The 21,623-nt window shown below is 52.4% G+C and overlaps 1 protein-coding gene across 1 annotated transcript; it reads right to left on the bottom strand.

Moving 5' to 3' along the window:
• Nucleotides 1-3,359: 3,359 nt before the first annotated feature.
• On the bottom strand, nucleotides 3,360-19,401 carry Mlycd (malonyl-CoA decarboxylase). The gene is made up of 5 exons (XM_032887823.1): nucleotides 18,807-19,401; nucleotides 11,732-11,844; nucleotides 10,754-10,910; nucleotides 6,533-6,682; nucleotides 3,360-4,424 (listed from the first exon to the last, which is right to left on the bottom strand). Exons 1-5 carry the CDS (start codon nucleotides 19,329-19,331, stop codon nucleotides 3,891-3,893), a joined length of 1,479 nt encoding a protein of 492 aa, XP_032743714.1. The 5' UTR covers nucleotides 19,332-19,401; the 3' UTR covers nucleotides 3,360-3,890.
• Between the last annotated feature and the right edge of the window lie 2,222 nt (nucleotides 19,402-21,623).

Raw genomic sequence — 21,623 nt, 5'->3', positions numbered from 1 at the left:
AAGCGCGCACACGTAAGCAAGTGGAAGATACGAACCGCTCTGAAAATTCTTGCTCCTGATTTATTATAAACAAAAAGGACTCCCTGGAAAATGAATGCAACAGGACCCCATGGCCGAGTTCTAATGAAATACACTCTAGTCTCTCTCCCTCGAAACCACAAGGCTGCAAACCCGGGCCGGGCTGTGACGTATGCCCACGGGGTTGCAAGATTCACAGATAGCGGACATGGCCTTGTCCGAAGGCTCCTTGGAGGCCAGTGTGAGATCTGCCTCAGATAAAGCTCGGGCACACGTCATCTGCAAGTCACATGGGTGGGACACCCTGCTCTGTTCTGTGTCTTCTGGGCTTCTGCCAAGGGTCCTGCTGGCCCTTGTATTTCCTCTTGAGCCCGCCTAGGCTTCACTCCAAGCTCTTTCCGCTCAGAAGCACTCAGAGGTCTGTTTGCCTCTGTTGGTGGCAAGAGCAACCTGCTGATGTCGATGTCGTTAGCCTTTGTTTCGCAAGCTGTAAAAAGCAAGAGCTGCTTGACTGGCCTTGGGGGTGACGCTTCGTGTGCTTTCTAAGTGTGTACCTGCACTGCCCTGGTAGGTGTGCAGTGACGCATCACGTGTGCACGCGGAGGTCTGAAGTTGAAGAGCATCTTTCGCTACTGCCCTCCGCCCTCTCTTTTGCAGTCTCTCTGGGCTTAGGCAGCTGACTGGTGAGCCACAGGGAATCCTGGGGTGTCTGCCTCCCCAGTGCTAGGGTTACAGGTTACATCACGCCTCATTTTTATGTGGGCGGTGGGGATCCGAATTCAGGCCCTGGTGTCTCTAAGGCAAACACTTTAGCCACTGACCACATTTGCTACCCCACCCCCACCCCTTTCTGCGAGAAAAAGCAACAAGAATTTATTAATGCCGTTTTCCATCACCTATTTCTCAGTCTTAGGTTATATTCAAGGACATGAAACACTTAATCCTCATGCTCACTGGTGACATGAAAACTCTATGACCACCCAAGGCCGATGCCAGGAACCGGGCCACTTGTGTGCTTGGATTTGGGTCTGTGCGCCTGGCTCAGGCGGGAACATGCTGTTCAGTCAGCCTCAGTGAGATCCGTGGAGGGGAGAGGAGAGGGACCCTCTGAAACGGGTAGACAGCCACTGTTGGTGAGGTAGACCAGAGCTGGAAGAGCCAAGGAGCTTTGGGAGCAGAGGGAGTGGTAGCTCCGTGTCCCCAGCTCTGTATCCCCGGCTCCGTGAACTCTTATTCTCTGCTCTTCCACAGTTCTGCTGTCCCTGTCAGCTCCACACCCCACCCAGCTCTGTGCCTCTCACTAGCTTGGTGTTCTAGGAACCTGGAGTTGGTCTGTGTGGGCCGATGTGGCTGTAGGTAGAGCCTTTTGCACGCACCGGAGAAGCTCATAACAAAACCCCACTCTTAAGCACCCTTCGGGAAAGACACGCGAACCGCAGCAGCGCCACCTGGTGGTGATGGGGAGGACCAGTTAGCCTGGGAAGGGGCCAGAGCGGTCCACAAAGGGTGCTGAGTTAATCCTAGCCCCTGCTTTCCCACCAACCCTCATTTCGTTTAGATTCCTCAAAGCCCTGGGTGGGGGGCATGCCAGGAACACCACTCCGGATGGAAGTGGCGTGCCGAGGTCACATTTTCCACCACAAGGTGTCCGGGGATGCGGGAAGTGGCCTAGTGCCCAAGAAGGGAAGTGTGATTACTGAGAAGTCTCTTTCTTTTTACTTCCCTTTAGTATCAGCAAGAGCTTCCTGTGGTAAGCCTTATTAAGGACCGGAGCCCTACAGCTGATGGAGGGTCCTCCAAGGTTAGGTATTTAGGGCCATGGTGGGATGTGAACGGCCAGATGACCCCCAGTACCAAGAATACACATCAAAGGGAGGCTGAGGGTTGAGCAGTAACTGGAGTGCTGGTGGCAGATGAGGCCCAAGGGTGGAAGGGCTCGAGGGACAGACACACTTTCAAGGGTGGTCAGCGAGCTGATGCCGAGTCAGGCCGCTTGAGGGTGCCCTGCAGAGCAGATGCTGAGAAGACGCCCCTGGCCCCTCCTCCCAGCTCCCCCCAAGGCCCTCTGCAGCAGGACCTGCTGTTTGCCTGAGCTTCTGAGTGCTACAGCTGCCTACCTGTGTGAGCTGAAGCTAACCCAAGAAAAGCCACAGTGTTACAGACTTAACAGGGCAGAGCAGCTGGACTTCCTGATTGTGGAGAGTTGGAATGTTGTGGATCAGAGACAAACTATCCTTGCCTTTACTCTGTCTGTAGCATTTTCAACACAGCTCCTGGGCTTGACCTAGCAACCCTGTAGCTATTCAAACCTTTAAAACGTATTAGGAAATATCATTACATTTTCATTTCTTATTTCTTCTGTGTGTGCCCTGGCATGTGTGTGGAGGCCGGGGTACAGCGTGTGGGAGTGGATTCTATTATGTAGGTCCTGGACTCAGGTTCCGATAACCTTCGTGCCCATGAGTTGTCTCACCCTAAAGTGCTTTCTAACAGACCACCAGCTCCCACGGATCCAACAGGCAAGAACGGCATCAGTACCCGGACCACGTTCATCAGGTCTCCTGCAGTGCGGGGATGTGTTTGGCCAGTGCTCTGTGACTTAGCTCTGTAATAAGTTCGCACACAGATACTGTCATGGTGGTGGTGCATTCACAGCAGCCTGAGGCCAGGTTCCTTGGGCCACAGGCACTTACACTGGCTCAGGTATAAATAGTCTTTAATTTTCACCCTTTGAGGTGAAAGCTGTTTTCTGTTGACATTTCTACCTAGGCAAATGGTGAGCTTGGGGCTGTGGAGTCCAGTCAACCTAGGGAGGCCACTCTGAGAAGGTCTAGAAGATGCTATTGGGGAAGACAAGGGGACAGCGCTGTGCCTGCTGATGTGTGACATGCACACACATGTGCGTGTGGAAATATGGAGGCATGCACGGACACACCTGACCCCAGTCACAAGCGAACTCACCAAGACAGCCCAAGTGCATCCAAGCCCTTCTCACAGCCGTGTGGACATGTGGGGACACACAGACACAGACACAGACACAGACACACCACACACACACACAGACACACACACACAGACACACACACACAGACACACACAGACACAGACACACACAGACACAGACACACACAGACACAGACACACACACACACAGACACACACACACACACACACACCCCTCTCCTCCACTCCTTACCCTGCACCTATAATTTCATCCACACTGTCCCCAGTGGGCTGGCTGGGGAACAAGACACCATGGACATTTCAGAGCTGAGCCTGAGCCTTGCCAGGACGCTAATCTTGAAGAAAAGTACACAGTGAAGGACAATTGAAAAAAAGTGTACAGTGAACAATCATGTTTAATGTTTACAGAACAAATTTGTTCTTTACTGTTCAGTTCATTATGAACTGGGATCTCATTTAAACCCTACGAGCCAATTCTGGCCTCAAGTAGCAGCATCCCTGGGTTGCAGATCACACCCTGTGCACACCACAAGGTCTCCCTAGTCTGAGCTTAAGCTGTGGTAGCAGCCACGGCACAGACCTTAGCCCTCTCCGAATAGAGGACATGACTGCCAGCTCTATGTACCCTACAGGGTCTGTGCTCTGGGCTCCGTCCTGGGCGGCCTGTGGCTGCATCTGTAGAGCTTTCTGAAGGCACAGGCTGTGGGGCAGCAGCAAGGGCTTCGGGAGAAGCACAGTGACATCCTCAGGGCACGTGGACCCGTCCCACCACCACCTCCAACCCGTGAGTCCGCCAGCACAGTGACAGCTGAGGTGTGGCCTCCTGAGTGGCCGCTGGGGTGGGTAGCCCTGGCCCATCAGGATCCAGTCTCCTTTCTGAGCAGGGCCCAGCGCTGGGAAGGATGGCCCTAGAGTTTGCTGTTGTTCTGGGACTGGGCTACCAGGCTGAGGATCTGCTCGGAAGCCTTGATGTTCTTGGAGCCCAGGTAGGAGACGCTGTTGGGGCCGGTCTCCTCCAGGTAGTAGCGGTAGTTGACCATGAGGCCGCACGAGCTGGTGAGGCCTTTGAGGCTGCTGTCAGCCATCCAGTTGATTCGCCACATCACAGCCCCGTTCTGCAGATGGAAGTTGGCCACTGGGTTGAGGGCGTAGCCTCGGTGCTTCTCGCCATAAAGGTACCAGGCACACAGTCTCATCAGCGGCCCCTGCAGTGCCTGTGCCAGCTTCTCAGACTTCGCCCACTCACCACTGCTCAGGAGACCCTTGAGGCTGTCGGGACCAGGGTCGCCCGTGACCTCTGCGATTTCTTTGCACTCTGGGTCTGTGAACAGCTCGTTCCTCCCATACTCCTTCCCCTGCACACTCAGAAGGCCCAGCAGCCACTTGGTGAATCCGGGTATAGGTGACAGGCTGGAAAAGGCCCCCAGATGAGGAAACTCCCTCTGCACAGCGGGTAGGTGAAGGAGGGAAGGCAGAGAACACTTGGTCAGCAGGGTGGGACACATGGGGACACTCCCCACACAGCCGAGACGTGCTGCTGCAGGCAGCAGGGCCAGCTGATGGCATCATTGTACATTCCTTCAAACCACACTCATGAGGACTCTGGTGAGTGTCAAGGCCGGGGGGCATCTTGCCTAGAACCATGGAATCTCCAGCCACACCCCTGCCATGACAGTGGACAGAGGTCGGCAGTGGGCAGCTCGCTCACAGCCAGACAGCCAGGCTCTGATGCTTGCTTCATACACAGATGCCCAGTGACTCATGACTGTTCAGCTATCTCAGCGGTGGCAGAGGGGACAGCAGGGCCAGACAAAACTGTGTTACCACAGGGCACAGCTTAATCACGGCTGTACAAGTTACACAGAGATCCCACAGAATGTCTTCAAGCACGCGCACTCCCTGGCTATAAACACAGTAAGCCTACTATGGGGAAATCCCACTGCCGTGAGGACACAGCTGAGTCCACACCTCACAGTGCCTTTGGTCTTTCTTTGTGGCTCCTCCACAGCTGAGGCACGTTTTCCATCCTGTAGTGAGTTTATGCTGTACACGTGCTACTCCCCATCTAACGTCACAGAGCAGTACAGGAAAATTGGCCTGTGGTCCCCATGCTCTCCTCACTGGCACTGGGGCTCGAGTGTGCTGCCTGGAAACCCTGGGGACTGAGCCCTTGGTGCAGAAGGGCTGGGCTGCTGCCAGCCTTCAGTGAGGGCACCCGGAGGGGCTTTCTGGCTCACAAATGAGTACCAGAAGTGGCCTCAGGTGACTTCCGGGTCAAGCTTCTAGCTCTGTTCATGAAGGGTCTTGGATGGATCACCTAGAACCCTAGATCCTGCTCCCTGACTTCCTTGTCTTGTGCCCCCTCTCCCTGCAGCACAGGAAAGAGAAAGGGTGTGTGCTTCGCTCTCTCTGGGGGACAGAGTTACAGCGGTGATAAGGCAGACTCCCAGAATACCAAGTTCTCTACGTCTGGTTCCCGCCAGGCCTGTCGGCACACGCCTGTCATCACCGCCACTTAGGAGCTGAGACAGGAGGGTTGGAGGTTCAAAATAAAACACTAAAATGGGTGGGACAGGGACAGGGGACTGTGGACATGGCTCAAGGACAGGTTGCTTGTCTCATGTGATCAAACCCAGTTTCTAGCGTGAGCCAGTGCAGCTCGAGCATGGAAGCCTTTGGCCACCGTGTGCTGTTCCTGAGCAGACAAGGCTGGAAGGGGGAGCAGCTGGCACAGAGCTGCTCTCGGCAGCCCAGAGTTGACCCTTCCCGGCGGCCACCTGCTCCCCATGAGGTAAACTGCAGCACCCCCATCTCCAGTCTTAGGACGCGCCATGTGTCTGCTGCGTCTGACTGGGAGTGGCCCCACACGCTCCTGTGTTTGAATGCGTGGCCCACAGGGGGTGGCACTGTTAGGAGGTGTGGCCTTGTTGGAGGAAGCGTGTCACTGTGTCACTGTGGATCAAGGGCTAGACTATCTGAGCTCTTCTCTAGTACCGTACCTGCCTGCACTCCACCATGACAATAATGGAGTAAACCCTGAACTCTACGCCAGCCTCAAATAAACATCTTCCTTTATTAGAGTTGCTGTGGTCACTGTGTCTTCTCCTACAGCAATGAGACCCTAAGATCCTAACTAGTATCTCTCCAGGCAGCAGAGCAAAGGGGACCAGACCAACACAGGCCAATGCATTTATCTTTACGCTGCCAGGTCTAACCTGGAAACTCCCCTTCCAAGGCCTTGAGGGAGGGAGGGTCTGGCATAGCATGATGGGGCGGACGCTCAACTGTACTACATAGACTGAAGTGCAGAGAGTGATGGGCGGCCATGCTGACAGATGTGCCCAGATGTGTGTAACGAGGAGTGTAGGGCAAAACCCAGGCAGTCTCTGCACACACACATCCTCCTGACATCCCCGCACTGTACAGCCAGCAGGATGCTGTGCCTCCCTCCACACCTGCTCTTCCGGCTCCTGGCCACTCTGCCTCCCCCTTCCTTCCGATCCCTCCTTCTGCATCCTGTGTGGGGCTGGGGCTGTTCCAGCATGCTCACCTGCAGCTCCTTGACCACTCGCTTTATGAGGAAGGTGCCGAGCTCCACACCCTGCAGGCCCTGCTGGGTCAGGCTGATGGAGTAGAAGACAGCAGCAGCGATCCGGTTCCTCTCCTCTGTTTCAGATGGAGGGCACTCTTTCACAATGCTCTGCAAACACCGACGGCCACATCAGAAAGGCTCGTGTGCACTGCTCACACTGAGGGCTACCCGGCCACACTCACAGGACAAGACCCATGGCACCAAAGCACTGCAGGAGGATTTGGTCCCCGCTCCCACTCTCTGGTGACTCAGGTTCAGGCCATCTGTTCTGAAAGCTCTGGAGGGGAGTACCACACTCCCTGCCTGCCACTGGGAGACGGCATGGCAGCTGTGTCCCACTGCAGCGCCTCCAGTCTTTGCAGGGACCGTGGTGACACGCTGCTTTGTGTGCACTGAGCCTGTGTTAAGGATAATAATGGCTACCCGGGATTCCTTTAATTTTCTTAAAGAAAGAGCCCGGGCCCCTGCCCTCTGCCATCCATCTCTCTGCTCAGTTTGCACTTCTGTTCCAGGAGGCCACAGGCGGTCCGTATACATTTTCTTTCTCAAAATGTACCCTTTAAAGGATTTCTATGCCTCTCTTTAGCCTCATGTGGCACCCTTATTTCCTAATGAAAACACATCCACAGACACCTACCCAAGGCAAGCTAAGCAATGGCTTCTGCTGTGAGTCTCAGCGACACCAACTTTCTTTTTTTTTTTTTTTTTTTTTTTTTTTTTCGAGCTGGGGACCAACCCAGGACCTTGCGCTTCCAAGGCAAGCGCTCTACCACTTATCTAATTCCCCATCTCCTTTCTCCATTTTTTTTAGCTCCTAGTTTTCTCTAAGTGTATGGTGGCTTTTTTTTTTTTTTTTCTTTCTGTTTTGTTTTGTTTGAGGCAGGGTTTCTCCACACTGCCCTGGAACTCTCTCTGTAGGCCAGACTGGACTTAAACTCAGAGCTCTGCCTGCCTCAGTGTCACGAATGCTGGAATTAAGGGAGCTTGCTGCCACTGCCCAGGTCACTGCAGTGTTTTAGGCTGCAGACCATTTCATGTCACTAGACTGCTGGGGACAGCATACTATGACATAGATGGTGTCTGGGACCTGAGAGGGAGGAGTCACATCTTTCCAGGGGACCCACCATTAGAAACAAGGAACTACCCACAGCAGGCCTGGATGGAGACATCTCAGAAGCCTGCAGGCAGTTCACTTGAAGAAATGTTGTTCCCATTCTCTTAACCTTAGCCCTGGACAATAGCTGCATAGATTTCATTTGTGTGCGACTGTTTTTCAGTTGGCCTCGGTGTATATAATTATTCTATTATATCTGACCTTTCTATTTCTTTCTCCTTTTGTTCTGGTGAATTCTGTGAAACTAGATGTTCCTTGATGTAATGATTCTTAAACAATTAAAAATGGAGGCATAGGGGCCCAGGTGCATGCTGTGTGTTCTCATCTTGGAAACAATGCAATTGTTAAACAGTGGTAGATTCGGTTTAATGTTAGACTTGCAAAGAAAGTTTAAAGAGATTGCTGGAAAATGAGACAGAGTCATGTACTGCTAGAATTTCCTAGAACTACGAAAATTATTAGTCTAAGACACAATCATGGAATAAGGGAGCACAAACATGGATACTTTAATTTAGAAAGGAAAAAGCTATTGCGTCACTGTGTACAGTGTGCAGAAGCAGAAGCCAGAGGAACTGCCGAGTTACGGGTTAACTTGAATTTGTCTGGCCACTGCCTGGCGGCTTTGCCCATGTCAGTTATCATTAGAGCTTCCCAGGAAAATGCATGTAGCTGACCTCGGAGCTCTGAGCTCTGAAGCTCTGAAGTAAAATAAGTCTAGGGCTGGAGAGATGGCTCAGCGGCTAAGAGCACTGACTGCTCTTCCCGAGGTCCTGAGTTCAAATCCCAGCAACCACACGGTGGCTCACAGCCATCTGTAACGGGATCTGATGCCCTCTTCTGGTGTGTCTGAAGATAGCTACAGTGTACTCATATATAATAAATGAATAAACCTTAAAAAATAAATGAGTCAAATGTTAAAGTTTAAATAATGATAAGTTTATAATTACTGTTTTGGCCATGGGCCTAGAAATAGGGGAAGCTTAGAACTTGGAGAACAACTGTAATGTTTAATTCTTTGTGAGCTGTGGGCATTCTTATGGATTTGATCTGGTAATGATTATGCATGTCCTTTTTTTCTTCCTGCTTTTTGGAGTATTAATAAAAGACTGGGGCAAGTTAAAGACAAGGAGAGAGAGTGTATGGTGTGTGTGTGTGAGGTGTCTGTGAGCGGAAGGAGAGCACAGGGAGGTGTAGGAGTGTGTGAGTGAGAGAAAGGGAGCGACTGAGAGAACACAACCTCTAGCCTGAGGAGAGAGTGAAAGTGTACAGCCTCAAGCTGAGGGGGGATACAACCTCAAGCCTGGAGACTTGTCTGCACCGGAGAAAGCTGTCTTTGTGAGCTTCTTTAGTGCCTTCCGTGAGACCCAGCTCCTGTGTGGAGGGGGACGCCAACACTGGACTAGCAGGTGATACTCGGTGCTGTAGCAGGCACAGTGTGACTGGGATGAACAGACAGGTCTACACCACCTGAGTGCCTGCCAGCCTATGACCCCTGGAGCAGGGCTGCGCAGCCCCCACCCCTGACAGCGCCTTCGCTGCACTGTGCTTTCTGCTCTGCAGTCATGGGCAAGAGCCTCAGCCCTGTCTAGTGAGACCTACGGTAATAAGGGCACACACACACACACACACACACACACACACACACACACACACACACACACACACACACACAGATGCACACTTCTGGAGCCTGGAGTCCAATCCTCCGGAAATCAAGGTTGGCCTTCCATGCAAAACGTAAACCCACAGCGAGCTTTCGGTACATAGGCTGTGCAGGTCAACGGTTCCTGGAGCTACCCTCTGAAGGCCATGTCTACACGGCTGTTGCCTTCCACTTATACACACGAGCTGCACGCATACGCATTTGGGTTCTCAGGGCTAGAAGTACCCTCGAGAGCCAAGTTTTCAGATAAAAAGGAATACATTCTGCACTTTAACACACATGCCGACCTGCCCCGAGAAGCACCAACAACACTGGTCCCCATGCCAGCTCGGAGGCCTGCTGACTCCTTTACACACGACAACTTAGAAGGACTTTGTCTCTGTCTATCAAGAACAAGTGTCCATCTGCCTGATGCCCGTCCTCTGAGCTCCTCAAATGGGAAGCCGAGGCCAGGGAGCCTGTCTCACAACGCCTCCTCCTCATTTGCCTGTGTGATGCACAACCAGACCGCCACGCCCTCCCCACTTCTTCTGGCACTGAGCAAATTCTCTCTCCAGGAACCTCTCTCCCTTCACGTCATGTAGTGTGGCCACTGTCCCAGTGTCACGTGCTTGTCCACACCTTCCTGCCGGAAGACTGCAGAGGACCAGCTTCCACAGGAAGGGGCAGGTTAACAACTTTGGCTCCTCATCAGCTCCCAGTTTGCAGCAGTAGCACGCAGAATCAAGTCCACTGAGGCTGCCTCTCACATGCTAGAGCAAACGTGCCCTGCCTCCGTCTTCCATCACAAAGGCTCCTTCCTGTTTATAGACCTCAGCTCTTCTCAGCTCAAAATCACCAGGCAGGTGAGTGCTGATCCTTGGCCTGATCTTTAACTATACACCAGGAGATTTTTACCTACACAGTCACAATATCATGAGACTTTAAAGCGGACTCTCTTAAGAAGGGATAAAACTACACTAAAAAACATAAACCACCAATTAAAATACACTTAGAAGTTGCACGTGATTGCTTAGAACTTTAATCCCAGCACTTGGGAGGCAGAAGCAGGCAGATCTCTGAGTTCAGAGCTAGCCTGGTCTATGCAATGAGTTCCAGGGTAGCCAGGGTTAAATAATGTGACCTATTTGAAACACACACACACACACACACACACACACACACACACACACACACACACACACCAAAAACAGGCACTGGGTCAGAAGGCTCAGTGGGTTAAGCGCTTGCTGCCAAGCCTGGTGACCTAAATTCAATCTGTGGGACCCACGTAGTAGGAGAGACTCAGATCCCACAAGCTGCCCTCTGCCCTCACTATTCCATATATAGGTACGCATGCACGCATATACGCACATCACAATGACAGGCCCAGTTTTGTCCTGAAAGGACCACTCATAAGTACCTGGATGTTGTTGGAAATGTCACCAGTCAGAGCCACATGCAGAACAACCAGGGGGTCCCCGGGGGTGGAGCAGTGGGAGAAGAAGTAACATCTCCGGTATGGCCCCACACGCCGCTTCATGTCCATCCAGTTTTTCACAGGGTGCACGGCCTCACACCTGAGCGAGTGAGCAGTGCAGAGGTCAGAGCGATGCAGGACTGCAACTGCTACGTGCTCGGCCCTATCTACTCACGTTAGTGACATCTGCTTGTGTGAGACAGCATTCTGCCTTAGTCCTGGCTTGTCTGAGGCTATAACCTAGGCTGATCTTCAACTTTAGATGATCCTCCTGCCTCAGCCTTCCAAATACTGGGATCACAGGGGTGTGCTGCCCAGCTCAACAACTGTTTTCAGAGGACTTTGTGGGGCTCTCAGTGTACCTATGTGTCAGCTTCATGTAAGCCTCCCGGAATGTCTAGTCACTGAACAGTGTCTTATATTTGCTTTGGGTCCCTACAGTTAATAAGCAGACCCGTGCTGTGAACACTGGTCTACAGTGGCTATAGTCTCCGGCCTCATCCCTCAACTCCCACTGCCAACGTGGGTAAGAACAGACGCTAGCTAGCAAGGTTTCCATCCCAGGATGCCTTCCAGCCTTAGACTCCATGGGCCAGGATGGGATGTGGGCAGGACAGCGGGGCATGTGCTGTCCTGTGCCCCTGAGCATGCTCTGACTATGCTGAGAGCACTTACAACTGGGTGAGAGAGCACTGACCACTCGTGCCAACGCTCGCTCTAACTAGTCCCTACAGTTTTGGTGATGGGGCCATTGGCTTTAAGTAACGGGATGTAAGACCTTGGGTAACTAACAAACTGGTTAGGGTCTTCCTGGAGTGCACCCCAATCTCTACCCTTCCTGTGAAAATAGCCCAGCACCCACATATTGTGTTCAAGTATCAGGTGGCACAAAGCTGTGCTGGCGACGGCTGCCATACTCACTCGCTGATCTTCTGAAGCACCTCACAGGGCGAGTGCCAGGTGACCCGCTCCAGGTTCAGGAAGCCAGAGGAGAACCACTCGGACAGCATGCTTTTTAGCACTCCATTCATTTCCTAGGCAAGAGAGAGGAAGGCAGGCCTCAGAGAAGCAGGTGTCCCACCCAGTAGTTCATCTACCCACTCCAGGACACACGTTTCCGTACCCCCATGTCCACACTTCCAGCTAGGCTCACGGCTGTAGAGTCAAGCCAGTACTGCACACGGATGGCCATGTACCTGCCTTCCGGTCAACAAGCTCTAAGCACAGCAGCCCTGAAATGGCGTTGGGAGTCTTAAATGACACCGGGGACATGGCTTTTGCTGACCCTTTTCTCTCGTCTCTCCCACTGTAGGTTGAGTTACTAGGATGGATGGCTTTGGAGCAGACACTTTGGGCCAGGTGATGTCTGTGAGGGTTTTCAGGGCATAGCAGTAAGCTCCCAGTCCAGGACAGCAGTCCAGCCTGGGGCTACTGCTGCTGCTGCTGCTGCTGCTGCTTCCTCCCAGACTTTGCCCTGAAGTGACTGACTTCTTGTTACACAGGCCTCTGTACTTTGGGTCTATTACTCACAGGTGAACTCTACTCTGACAGACGGACCGGGTAAACATCCTGGGGTACCTGGCACCAAGGTGACCTTTCCTAAACCCTATAAAGTTCAATACACATGTGACCTACATCTATGAAGATTAGTTTTATCAGAGTTAGAAAAACTTTACAGTGCATCTTAACTCCGGATAAAAGAGGAAAAGTCTCCCATTTAGGTGGCCTAGGCAGCAGCTGCAGGCAAGGGGCGGGCAGCGGCTCTAAAGAAAACCCTTTACATAGATGTGACATTTTCATTCATGCAGTTAAGTACCAGGACACAGAGGAGGCATGGTGTCGCCCTGTGTGGCTTCACTGGGTGGACAGTACAAACCTAGGACCAAGGGACCCGGCTTAGTGTGAGAAGGGTGATTTGAATGGCAGGGCTGCCCGCAGCTCTCAGACTCCTGGGAGAGTACAAACAGCTGGGAGTGACTGCATGCAGGCAGCATGAGAACTCGGAGCTGTTCCGGACACAAGGCAAGGCTGGAGAAGTGATGGGTGGAAGCTGGGCAGGCTTTACCTTAGACTCTCAATCTCATTTCCCTACTCAGAGAAGGTTCTGCAGGGCGAGGTCCACCTGAGTCAAAGCCCTGACACCCAGGAGGAAAGAGAAGGTGTTGAGAATGGTGACTGCTAACAGGAGGCTGGCACACAGGACAGGTTTGTGTTTGTTAAATGAAACCTCATGTCTGGCTGAGAGATGGCTCCATAGGTAAAGCCCCTCCCGCACACAAGTACGAGGACCTGAGTGGATCTCCAGAACCTGAGTGGAAGCCTGTGTGCCTGCAGTCATAGCACTCCTAAGGAGAGGTAGGAGGTGGAGTCAAGATGGTACCTGGAACCCGCAGGCCTGTAGCACCACAGTAGTGAACAACAGGCATAACTTACGCAAGTTGGAAGCCAAGATACCCATGGCTGTCCTCTGATGGGGTGTGCATTTGCCCTCACAACACTTACACAATGATTTTTTTTAAAGGTTGGCTCTGGCAGTGGTACACACCTTTGATGCTGTACCCAGGAGGTAGAGGCGGCTTGGTCTCTGTCAGTTTGAGGCCAGCCTGGTCTACAGAGTGAGACCCTGTCTCCAAACCAAGAAGTCCTCACATACCCTAACTATGATGGTTCTCCATGGGCCTGAGATCCTCTCAATTTTTAAAGCATAAACTAAGAATCACTAACTCTAGCCCTAGTTAAAATGCGAACACATCCCCAGTCTCCGGGCCTTGTGGATCTGCTCCTGTGCTCCTCGCTGTGGGGCTAGAACGGGCTGGCTGAGCAGGTGCGATGAGCTACATTTGACACTCACGGCAGGAAAAGGCCAGGAACCCTGCTCCATTGATGCCGCCTTCTCTCTGGAAGTCTCTTCTATTTTGGGCTGCTGACAGCTGCGACATGTGATGTTGGACAGCAGAGTAGGGAATGTGGGCTAAAGGTGAGAAGTCTAGTTCTATGACAGCTGTTCCGATGGGAAGTGACCACAGCAAGTGGCCAGGTCACCAGGTCACAGACAATAAGAAACAAAGTCTTTTGCCTTTTCTGTTCACTAAAACATAAGTTCTGAGCCACACCATAGCAAAAGCTGAGGGGCCTGTGTGCCCCCAGGGCCCTGCTGGGCTGTCAGCCTTCCTCCTGTGCCTGCTCGGTGCATTCAACCCCAGTGCTCACGGAGGCTGCTCTTTCTTACCGGAGAGCATCTTCTGAGATGCTTGGCTCTCGAGCGGCCTCTTTGGGGTTCCCTTTGCCTTGCATGAAGCCCAGAGCTAGGAGGGAGGTGAAGTTATTGCCAGGGAAGAAGGGCAAGCCACAGAGTACCTGTCTAGCCCCATGGGGCCATGGGGCTGGGGAGGAGGGCTTGTCGTACTGGAAATCTGCCCCTATCAGAAACAAAACCACCACCACCACCACCACCTCCACCCCACCCCCTTCAGTCTAACACAGAAACGCACAAAACTAACTACAACTTATTACAACACAGAACTGCTATGTACTCAGGAGGTTCTCTACTGCCTAACAGGTGAGAGGCTAAGCAGCAAGCATGGTGGCTGTGTGGAGAGGTGGGCAGTCTTCCTTCTCCAGCTCTCCTGCTGGCAGGGGTGAATCCTATGCCCAAGCTGCCTGTCCAGATTCCTTCTAGGGTTCTAACCGCTAACTTCGGTCTGGTGCCTGCCAAGTGCTAACCACTTCTTCGCTGCATTTTTATCTAAGAAATGTAATTGCTAACCACATGGGCTGTTGCAAGTGTGTGGAGGAAGCCCTAAAGTCTGCCAACTCCACCGGACAGGAACCCTCCCATATACCGCAGACACAGCCTGAGGCAGGGGCCACCGTGTAGGGGTGGAGCAGAACCTGGCTATCAGGGTCTGTTGAGGACTCAGCTCCTGCTAGGAGTCCCTTTGGCTCCCTGGTCACAGAAGGGCACATGAGAGATGAAACTACATGCAGGAGCCCAAGCCCAATTGATGGCTCAGATCGGAACGGGTGCCTCTTTAAGCCCAAAGCCCTCAGTGGCCATCTCCAGAAAGATCACCGAGCCAAGCACAGCAAAGAGTCTTTGAACTTAGGGTTTTGTTTTGTTTTTTGTGTTTTTTAAACAATCCTGTGTAACTTACTGCTCCTGGCATGGTAGCATTGCTCTTAGGATTTTATATTAGTCACCACACTGAATAACCGATTCATGCTCTCTTTTCTATGGGATGTCATTTTGGTATTTGAAACAAGGTCTTGTGTAGCCCAGGCTGGCTTCTTACTATGTAGCTGACCTGGGGCTTCCCCGCGATCAGCATCGGCTAACAGCTCACCTCAAGGGTACAGCCCAAGAATCCCATGGAGTTAAGGAACTTAGTAAAAGTCATCTCAACCACACCACGGCAGACACGGCTAGACAGACTTATCTCCTCACTCAGAGCTTCCTCTACTATGTCCTGGGAAACACACAGAATCAGCATGTGTTTGGGGGCTGCCATTCGCTCACTTATTCTAAAGTGATGGCACCACCTAGGGTTCAATACACAGAGGCATGAACCCACATGATGGGAGACCTCAGGAGCAAGCTCGGAAACCAGAAAATACAAAGTCACATAGGGTTCAGGCCAGCGGCACACCTGTCAACCGGCAGCTCTGAGCAGTGGGCGCGTTCCTGTCCTACTTAGCTTCAGTCGTCAACCTGACACACTTTGGAAGAGGGAAACTCCACGGACGGCCTGTGGAAGGCATTTTCTGGACTGATAACTGACACGGGAGGGCCCAGCCCACTGTGGGTGGTGTTACCTCTCGGCAGCTTGGGCCTGGGCAGTATTAGCAAAGGTAGTTGAGCAAAGCAGAGAGTAGCATCCCTCCATGGTCTCTGCTTCAGTTCCTGGTTCCAGGATCCTACCGTGGCTTCCCTCCATGATGAGCTATGATCTACAAGCCAAATGAACACTTTTCTCTGTAAGCTGATTGGTCAGAATGTTCTGTCACAGCAAAGGAAAGCAAACTGGGATGCTCCCTAAGAAAATGCAGCATTTGGGGTTGGGGATTTAGCTTAGTGGTAGAGCGCTTGCCTAGCAAGCGCAAGGCCCTGGGTTCGGTCCCCGGCTCCGGAAAAAAAAAAAAAAGAAAGAAAAAGAAAAGAAAAGAAAAAAAAGAAAATGCAGCATTTGAGGAGGCCCTGGGAGTGAGGCAGTGGTGGCACACAACCTTTAATTCCAGCACTCGGGAGGCAGAGGCAGGCGATCTCTGAGTTTCAGGCCAGACTGGCTTACAGAGCGAGTTCCAGGATAGCCAGGGCTACACAGAGAAACTCTGTCTCAAACAAGCAAGCAAGCAAACAGGCAAGCCCTAGAGGTCCACACAGCCAGTTCTCAAGCCCTGTGAGCAAAACTGGTAGTTCTGTCCTCACCCGAGCGGCCTTACGAACACGGGCACCTGCACGCTAAACTCACGGTGGTACCTGCTGGGGATGCTGATGATGGGGAGTCTGTGCCTGTACAGGGCAGAGGAAACTGGGGTGGGGGTGTGTGTGTATCTCATACTCAGGTTTGCTGTGATCCTAAAACTGCTCTAAACACCGCCTGCCTTTTAAAGGGGACTGCGCAGGGCTGAGGAGACAGCCCAGTAATCTTTCCTGGGTTTGATCAGCGCACTAGTGATTTAAAACTGGTGTGTGTGGGGGGGGGGGAAGAGGGTGTCAGGGAGATGGTTCAAAGGTTAAGAGCGCTGTCTGGTCTTGCAGAGGAACTGGGTTTGGGTCCCAGCATCCACAGGGCGGCTCTCAACTGGCTGCAATTCCAGTTCCAGGGATCTGATGCCCTCCTTCTGGCCTTTGCAGGCACTGTATGCAGGTGTACATGGGCAAGCAGAGCACTGGCAACATAATCTTTAAAATAAAGGCCAATATAGTGGTTCCCGGTTCACTGGCACCGGGAAGGTGGGACAGGAATATTTCTGGGGCTTACTGAGCAGTCTACCTAACTGGTGAGTTCCAAGTCTCAGTGAGAGACCCTGCCTCAAAAAAAAAAAAAAAAAAAAAAAAAAAAAGTGCACAGCTTCTGAGCATGATACTCAGGGTTGACCTCTGCCCTACACACGAGCATATACATGTATATATCCAGACTTCAGCTCTTCTGGTGATAGGTAACAATTCCAAATCCTGGCTGACAAATGCTAGGGACAGAACTAAGACCTCTACTCTCAAAACGGCTGATGAATGTTATAAAATCATGTGAGCAAACACACTGACTGGCTTAACTTCGCACAGTTAAACATGGCAGTTAGCCTAGGATCGGGGTAGAGACACACACAAGGCCTCCACCGTCTGCCTCGTGTGGAAGGGCAATGGTCAGGCTGTGGCTAGTGCTTCTTTGCAGACAATTCTATTTAAGCATCACTCATGACTCCGGGCCAGGAATAGGCAGTGTCTTTCTCCCTTACATGGGGGGGCTGCCAGGCTAACAGGCAAGGGAACTTGTGTGCATAACATCTAGGCATGGCTTGCTTCTGATTGCCAGATGCAAGCTCCTCACCAAAGTCAGACTCAGTGTTCCAGTGTTAGAGACCATGATGAGCCACCCAGAACTCTGGCTGGAAAAGGAACCTTCCAGAATCAAAGAATCTGCATTAGGGGCATTAGAAGCTATCCAAGAGCTGCTGGTTTTGCTTTGTGGCTGGTCGTGAGCCTTTCAGGACCTCCCTGACCTCTTTTCTAGTTCTGAAACCTGGGGGTCAAGCACGGAGCAGTCTGACCTCAAAAACATCTGCCTCTCTGGAGCCTGTCTCCAGGACTCAGGTATCCTTTTACCAAGCAGGAGATTTAGGGCAAGGTTCCAGTTTTCAATGAACAGGCTGAATAGTTGTGGGGACATTTCGGAAACCACAGAGCACGGAGTACAAAAGAGCAGCCACTCAGACATCGGCAGAGCCTGGAAGGAGGTGTCACAGAAACTAAGATTTTGTAACACCCAATAAACTCCTCAGGTTTCCCAGTCGGGGACTTATATGGATGAAGCTTACAGCTCCGGGTAACACGTAGCCTTAGAAATGAACTAGCTATCTTGGAAAAGCTGGTCATATGCAGTGTTGTCTGTTGTTCATATTAATCCCAAGGCTAAGCAACCAAAATGGGAAGAAAGTCGGTAAACCCTCACATAGAATGGTGGAGGGCCGCGCAAAGGAACCTGGTTGGAGGATGTATATCTGAGGTCTTGAACACCTCGGCACGCTATGTCCTTCACTGATACGTGTCTGCCAAAAGGACGGAATGGAAGTAGAAAACGGTCATGTCTGTTTTGGAGTTCTCAAGCAGGTCAGGACATAATCACACCACCGAATTTGAAAAAGGAGACAAAGATTTGACTACCGGGGACTTCTGAAGTGGTGGTATCACTGTGCACAAACCCGGGGTCAGGTGAGTGTTCCCCTTTATCGAATATTAATGACAACCTTTCGGGTGACAGTTCTGTAAACCTCCGTTATCTACACACGACATGATCTCGAGGAGTGAGCCGCTGACTGTGACTAGCACAAGTACTTAAATGTAAACTTAAGAGTTTACACTGAGTTTAGGGGCGGGTTTGGGATCAAATCTCCTGTTCAGAGTCAGACCGCAGAAAGAGGGCTGGAGGCTTTAGAGACCCAGACGGTAGTGACCTTGACTTCAGGCCATGTTTGTGCATTTCGTGTAACCTGTTAGGGCAATGCAGCGCTCGCGGGTGGTGCCCAACCTTTGCCTTACACCATGTTCCATCCTTGTGCAATTACAGCGCAATTAAAACTAGAGCCATCTTGGAGTAAGCGCAATGGGTGCTACATCTGACAGTTACCCCGAGGATAGTGCTACACACCACGCGGCAAGCACTGTGTGCCTGAGGCCGGCGAGATGGGGCTAGAGGGCTGCAGGGGCTTAGATAAAGGCCTGGGAAGTGGGATGGGGCAGGGCCCTGGAGCAGTGGCGGTGGCCCGGGCTGGGCCTTACCCGGACGTGCGGCCCCTCCACCAGCTTGAGGGCCTGCGCCTCCAGCAGATCGGCCCGCAGCTGTACCAGGAAGCGCACGCCGCCGTCCAGCTTACTGATGTGGTGGAAGAGGCCACGGTATCGCGGCACGAGCGCATAGCGTAGCCGGTCCTCTGCCTGCAGCAGCACGGCCGTCTCGCGCGACTGCTGGCGCAGCTGCAGCACTCCGGCGCTCTGCTCCGCTACCTGGCCGTGGTCCACGCCGAAGCCCTGAGCCAGGCGGCCGAGCAGCTCGGCGCGCTGGGCCGCCTCGGCTAGGCCGCCGTAAAAGCTCACGAAGTCGGCGCACTGCCCCTCGGCCGGGGCCGGCGTCTTCTCACGCAGCTCGTAGGCCGGCGTGGGTGGCACGGCTCGCCGCAGCAGCTCGTCCATGGCGCTAGCCGTGAGCCCGCTGCACAGCCTAGGTCCCCGAGGCCCCGGAGGCCGCGGCGGGTACCGCAGTGGGAGCAGGCGCCGAGCCCTCAAGCTTGGCCCCAAGCCTCTCATGACAACCCGAAACAGCTGCTAATGGGAGAAGCCACCGGAGAGCGGCCCCAGCTGCACTTCCGGTTTCGGCTTCCGGTACCTCTCCGGCCCATTGGTCGAGGCGGGACGACGGACCGGGCATCGGCCAATCGGAGGGCGGAACTGCGGGGAGGGGCGAGGCGACTTTCTCAGGATGGAGGCCAAGTGCAGCCAAAGGTTCCGAGAGCCCCGTATCCTTGGGGCACCTGACTCGCCCTCTTGGCCTGCATCCTGACACCTGTTCTGAGAGTCACTTGCTCAGCCTCTTGCCTATATTCCCACTACGCACGCGCTTCTCTTGATCTGAGTGCTTGACATCTCAGCTCTTCCCAGGACAGTGCTGTGCGCGCGGCCTCCTGGGCTGTAGTTCGGATCTAGTGTAGGCGAGGAGCTGAGAAATTTGAGTTTGCATGCTGGACAAGGGCTCCTAGGAATGCGGATGGCTCATTGGTAAAGTGCTTGAGAACTTGTGTTCATATCCAGAACCCGTGGGAAGATATTTGTAACCCTAGCTTGGGGAGAGAAGACAGGAGGATCCCAGGGACTGGCTGATCAGCCAGACCAGCTTACAAGTTAAGTCCAGCTAGCCAGAGACCCTATCTCCAAAACGAAACATGAACAAACAAACAAACAAACAAACAAACAAAAAACTCAGGTAAGTGGCCTCCAACACTCGAGGTGTCTTCTGGTTTCCAGAACCACGCATGTACATAGATGCACCCCCACATCTGTGTCCAAGAAAATGCACGTGCACACACAAAGTAATTCTCTGACTTGACATTGTTTGGCCCCGCCTAGGCACTTTCCCGCCCTTGTCAAGGGTCCCAACCAGAGAGAACTGCCAGAGACCCAGCCCATGCCTCCCGCTGCATCCTAGAACTTACGGTCGTGCTGGAAATGGGTATACTAAGAATCTGTTCCCTACCAGCTTCCTTGCTGGGCCTCATTCTTCCATTCATTCATTCATTCATTCATTCATTCATTCATTAGTTCATTCAATGGAATGATTTTCAATGGTCTGGTGTGTTCCAAGGCCCCACACTAGGCATTGCATTTTAAAAGGTCTCGTTCAGTTGACTGTCTGGGGCTAGCCTGCACATTAAAATAACTGCAAAAAAGGAAGCAGAACGCTGGGGTGGGCTCTGTATGCATTCAGCTTGAGATGATCACAGTCATCTTGAATCTAGACTGTCATGACTGTCCTAGAGAAACCACAGTTCATTTTTTGGTGCACGGTTTCACTTCAATTTATAGACAGACCAAATCCCAAGAATGACCTATGGGACCTTACAACCAGATCCAGGCTTCAACCTGTACCTGGCTCTTTGGTAAGAACTTAAGACGAATCGTGTACCTCCCAGCCCCTGGGGAAGTCACTTTATCCTAACTCATGTCTGTGACTCTCTTTCTGACCCATATGGTAGGATACGGTTGGTTTTGCTGTCTCCCAAGACTATGCATTTATGAATAAGTTCTCCAATACACTGTACCCTTCGGTTCTTCATCTGCCTGCGTCTTCTGTGTCACAGCACCTCAGGCCTGCCTGTGGATGCTAGGACCTGCTGCTTTGGAAGAGTTTGCCATCGTGGATAGGATAGCCAGGGACAGGCTATCATATGCGAGCAGACGCTGGTTATAAGAAAGCCGCCCTCTCTATTCTTCTAGCTCAAATACATGACTTATAACTCTTGCCCTGCCCTCTGCTGCAGTAAAATATCACTGATTTCAGTCTCTTTCTGGCCCACTGCTTCTGTAGCTCCCGTCACACCTTACCAGGACCCACACAGCACTTCTTACGCACCCAGGTGTGCTCCCTCGAGCCTACTGTCTGCTCTCCCTCCTGAATGTGGTTTCCCCCCCTCGTTCCTTTATGCACACATGCTGTTCACTTGCTCAGCAACCAGTCACTATAGCCTACCACACAGAGCTAGACCTCTCTGTCTCTGTCTCTGTCTCTGTCTCTGTCTCTCTCTCTTCTTGCTGTTTGATGCCTCCTAAGCACAGAGAATTTGACTATCAGTTTTGAAAAAGACTTTAAAACAAGGAGGGGATGGACTAAGCATAGGAGGGTGGGATGGGCAAAGTGGGCTCCAAGCTGAGGCTTAGACCTGAGGAGATGGATACAGGAGGATTCTGGGTCTCACCGGAACAGGACCCCTGAAGAGATCTGTGGGTGCCAGGGGGTGGGCCCTTCTGTTCTGCGGTCACAGTAGTCAGTAACTTACTTGAGCAGCCACGAAGAGACAAACGCACAGAGCAGTTGAGCCCTTCCTG

The sequence above is a fragment of the Rattus rattus genome, chromosome 17 (assembly GCF_011064425.1).
Source record: "Rattus rattus isolate New Zealand chromosome 17, Rrattus_CSIRO_v1, whole genome shotgun sequence".
Lineage (NCBI taxonomy): Eukaryota > Metazoa > Chordata > Mammalia > Rodentia > Muridae > Rattus > Rattus rattus.
This window is presented reverse-complemented; position numbering and strand designations above follow the sequence as displayed.

Excerpts from the sequence above, each read along its gene's own strand:
- Mlycd (XM_032887823.1), bottom strand. The coding sequence starts at position 19,331 with ATGAGAGGCTTGGGGCCAAGCTTGAGGGCTCGGCGCCTGCTCCCACTG. Across the intron at positions 10,911-11,731 it reads GTGCTTCAGAAGATCAGCGA|GTGTGAGGCCGTGCACCCTG; the intron begins GTGAGTATGGCA and ends TCACTCGCTCAG. Across the intron at positions 4,425-6,532 it reads GAGTGGTCAAGGAGCTGCAG|AGGGAGTTTCCTCATCTGGG; the intron begins GTGAGCATGCTG and ends CCCGCTGTGCAG.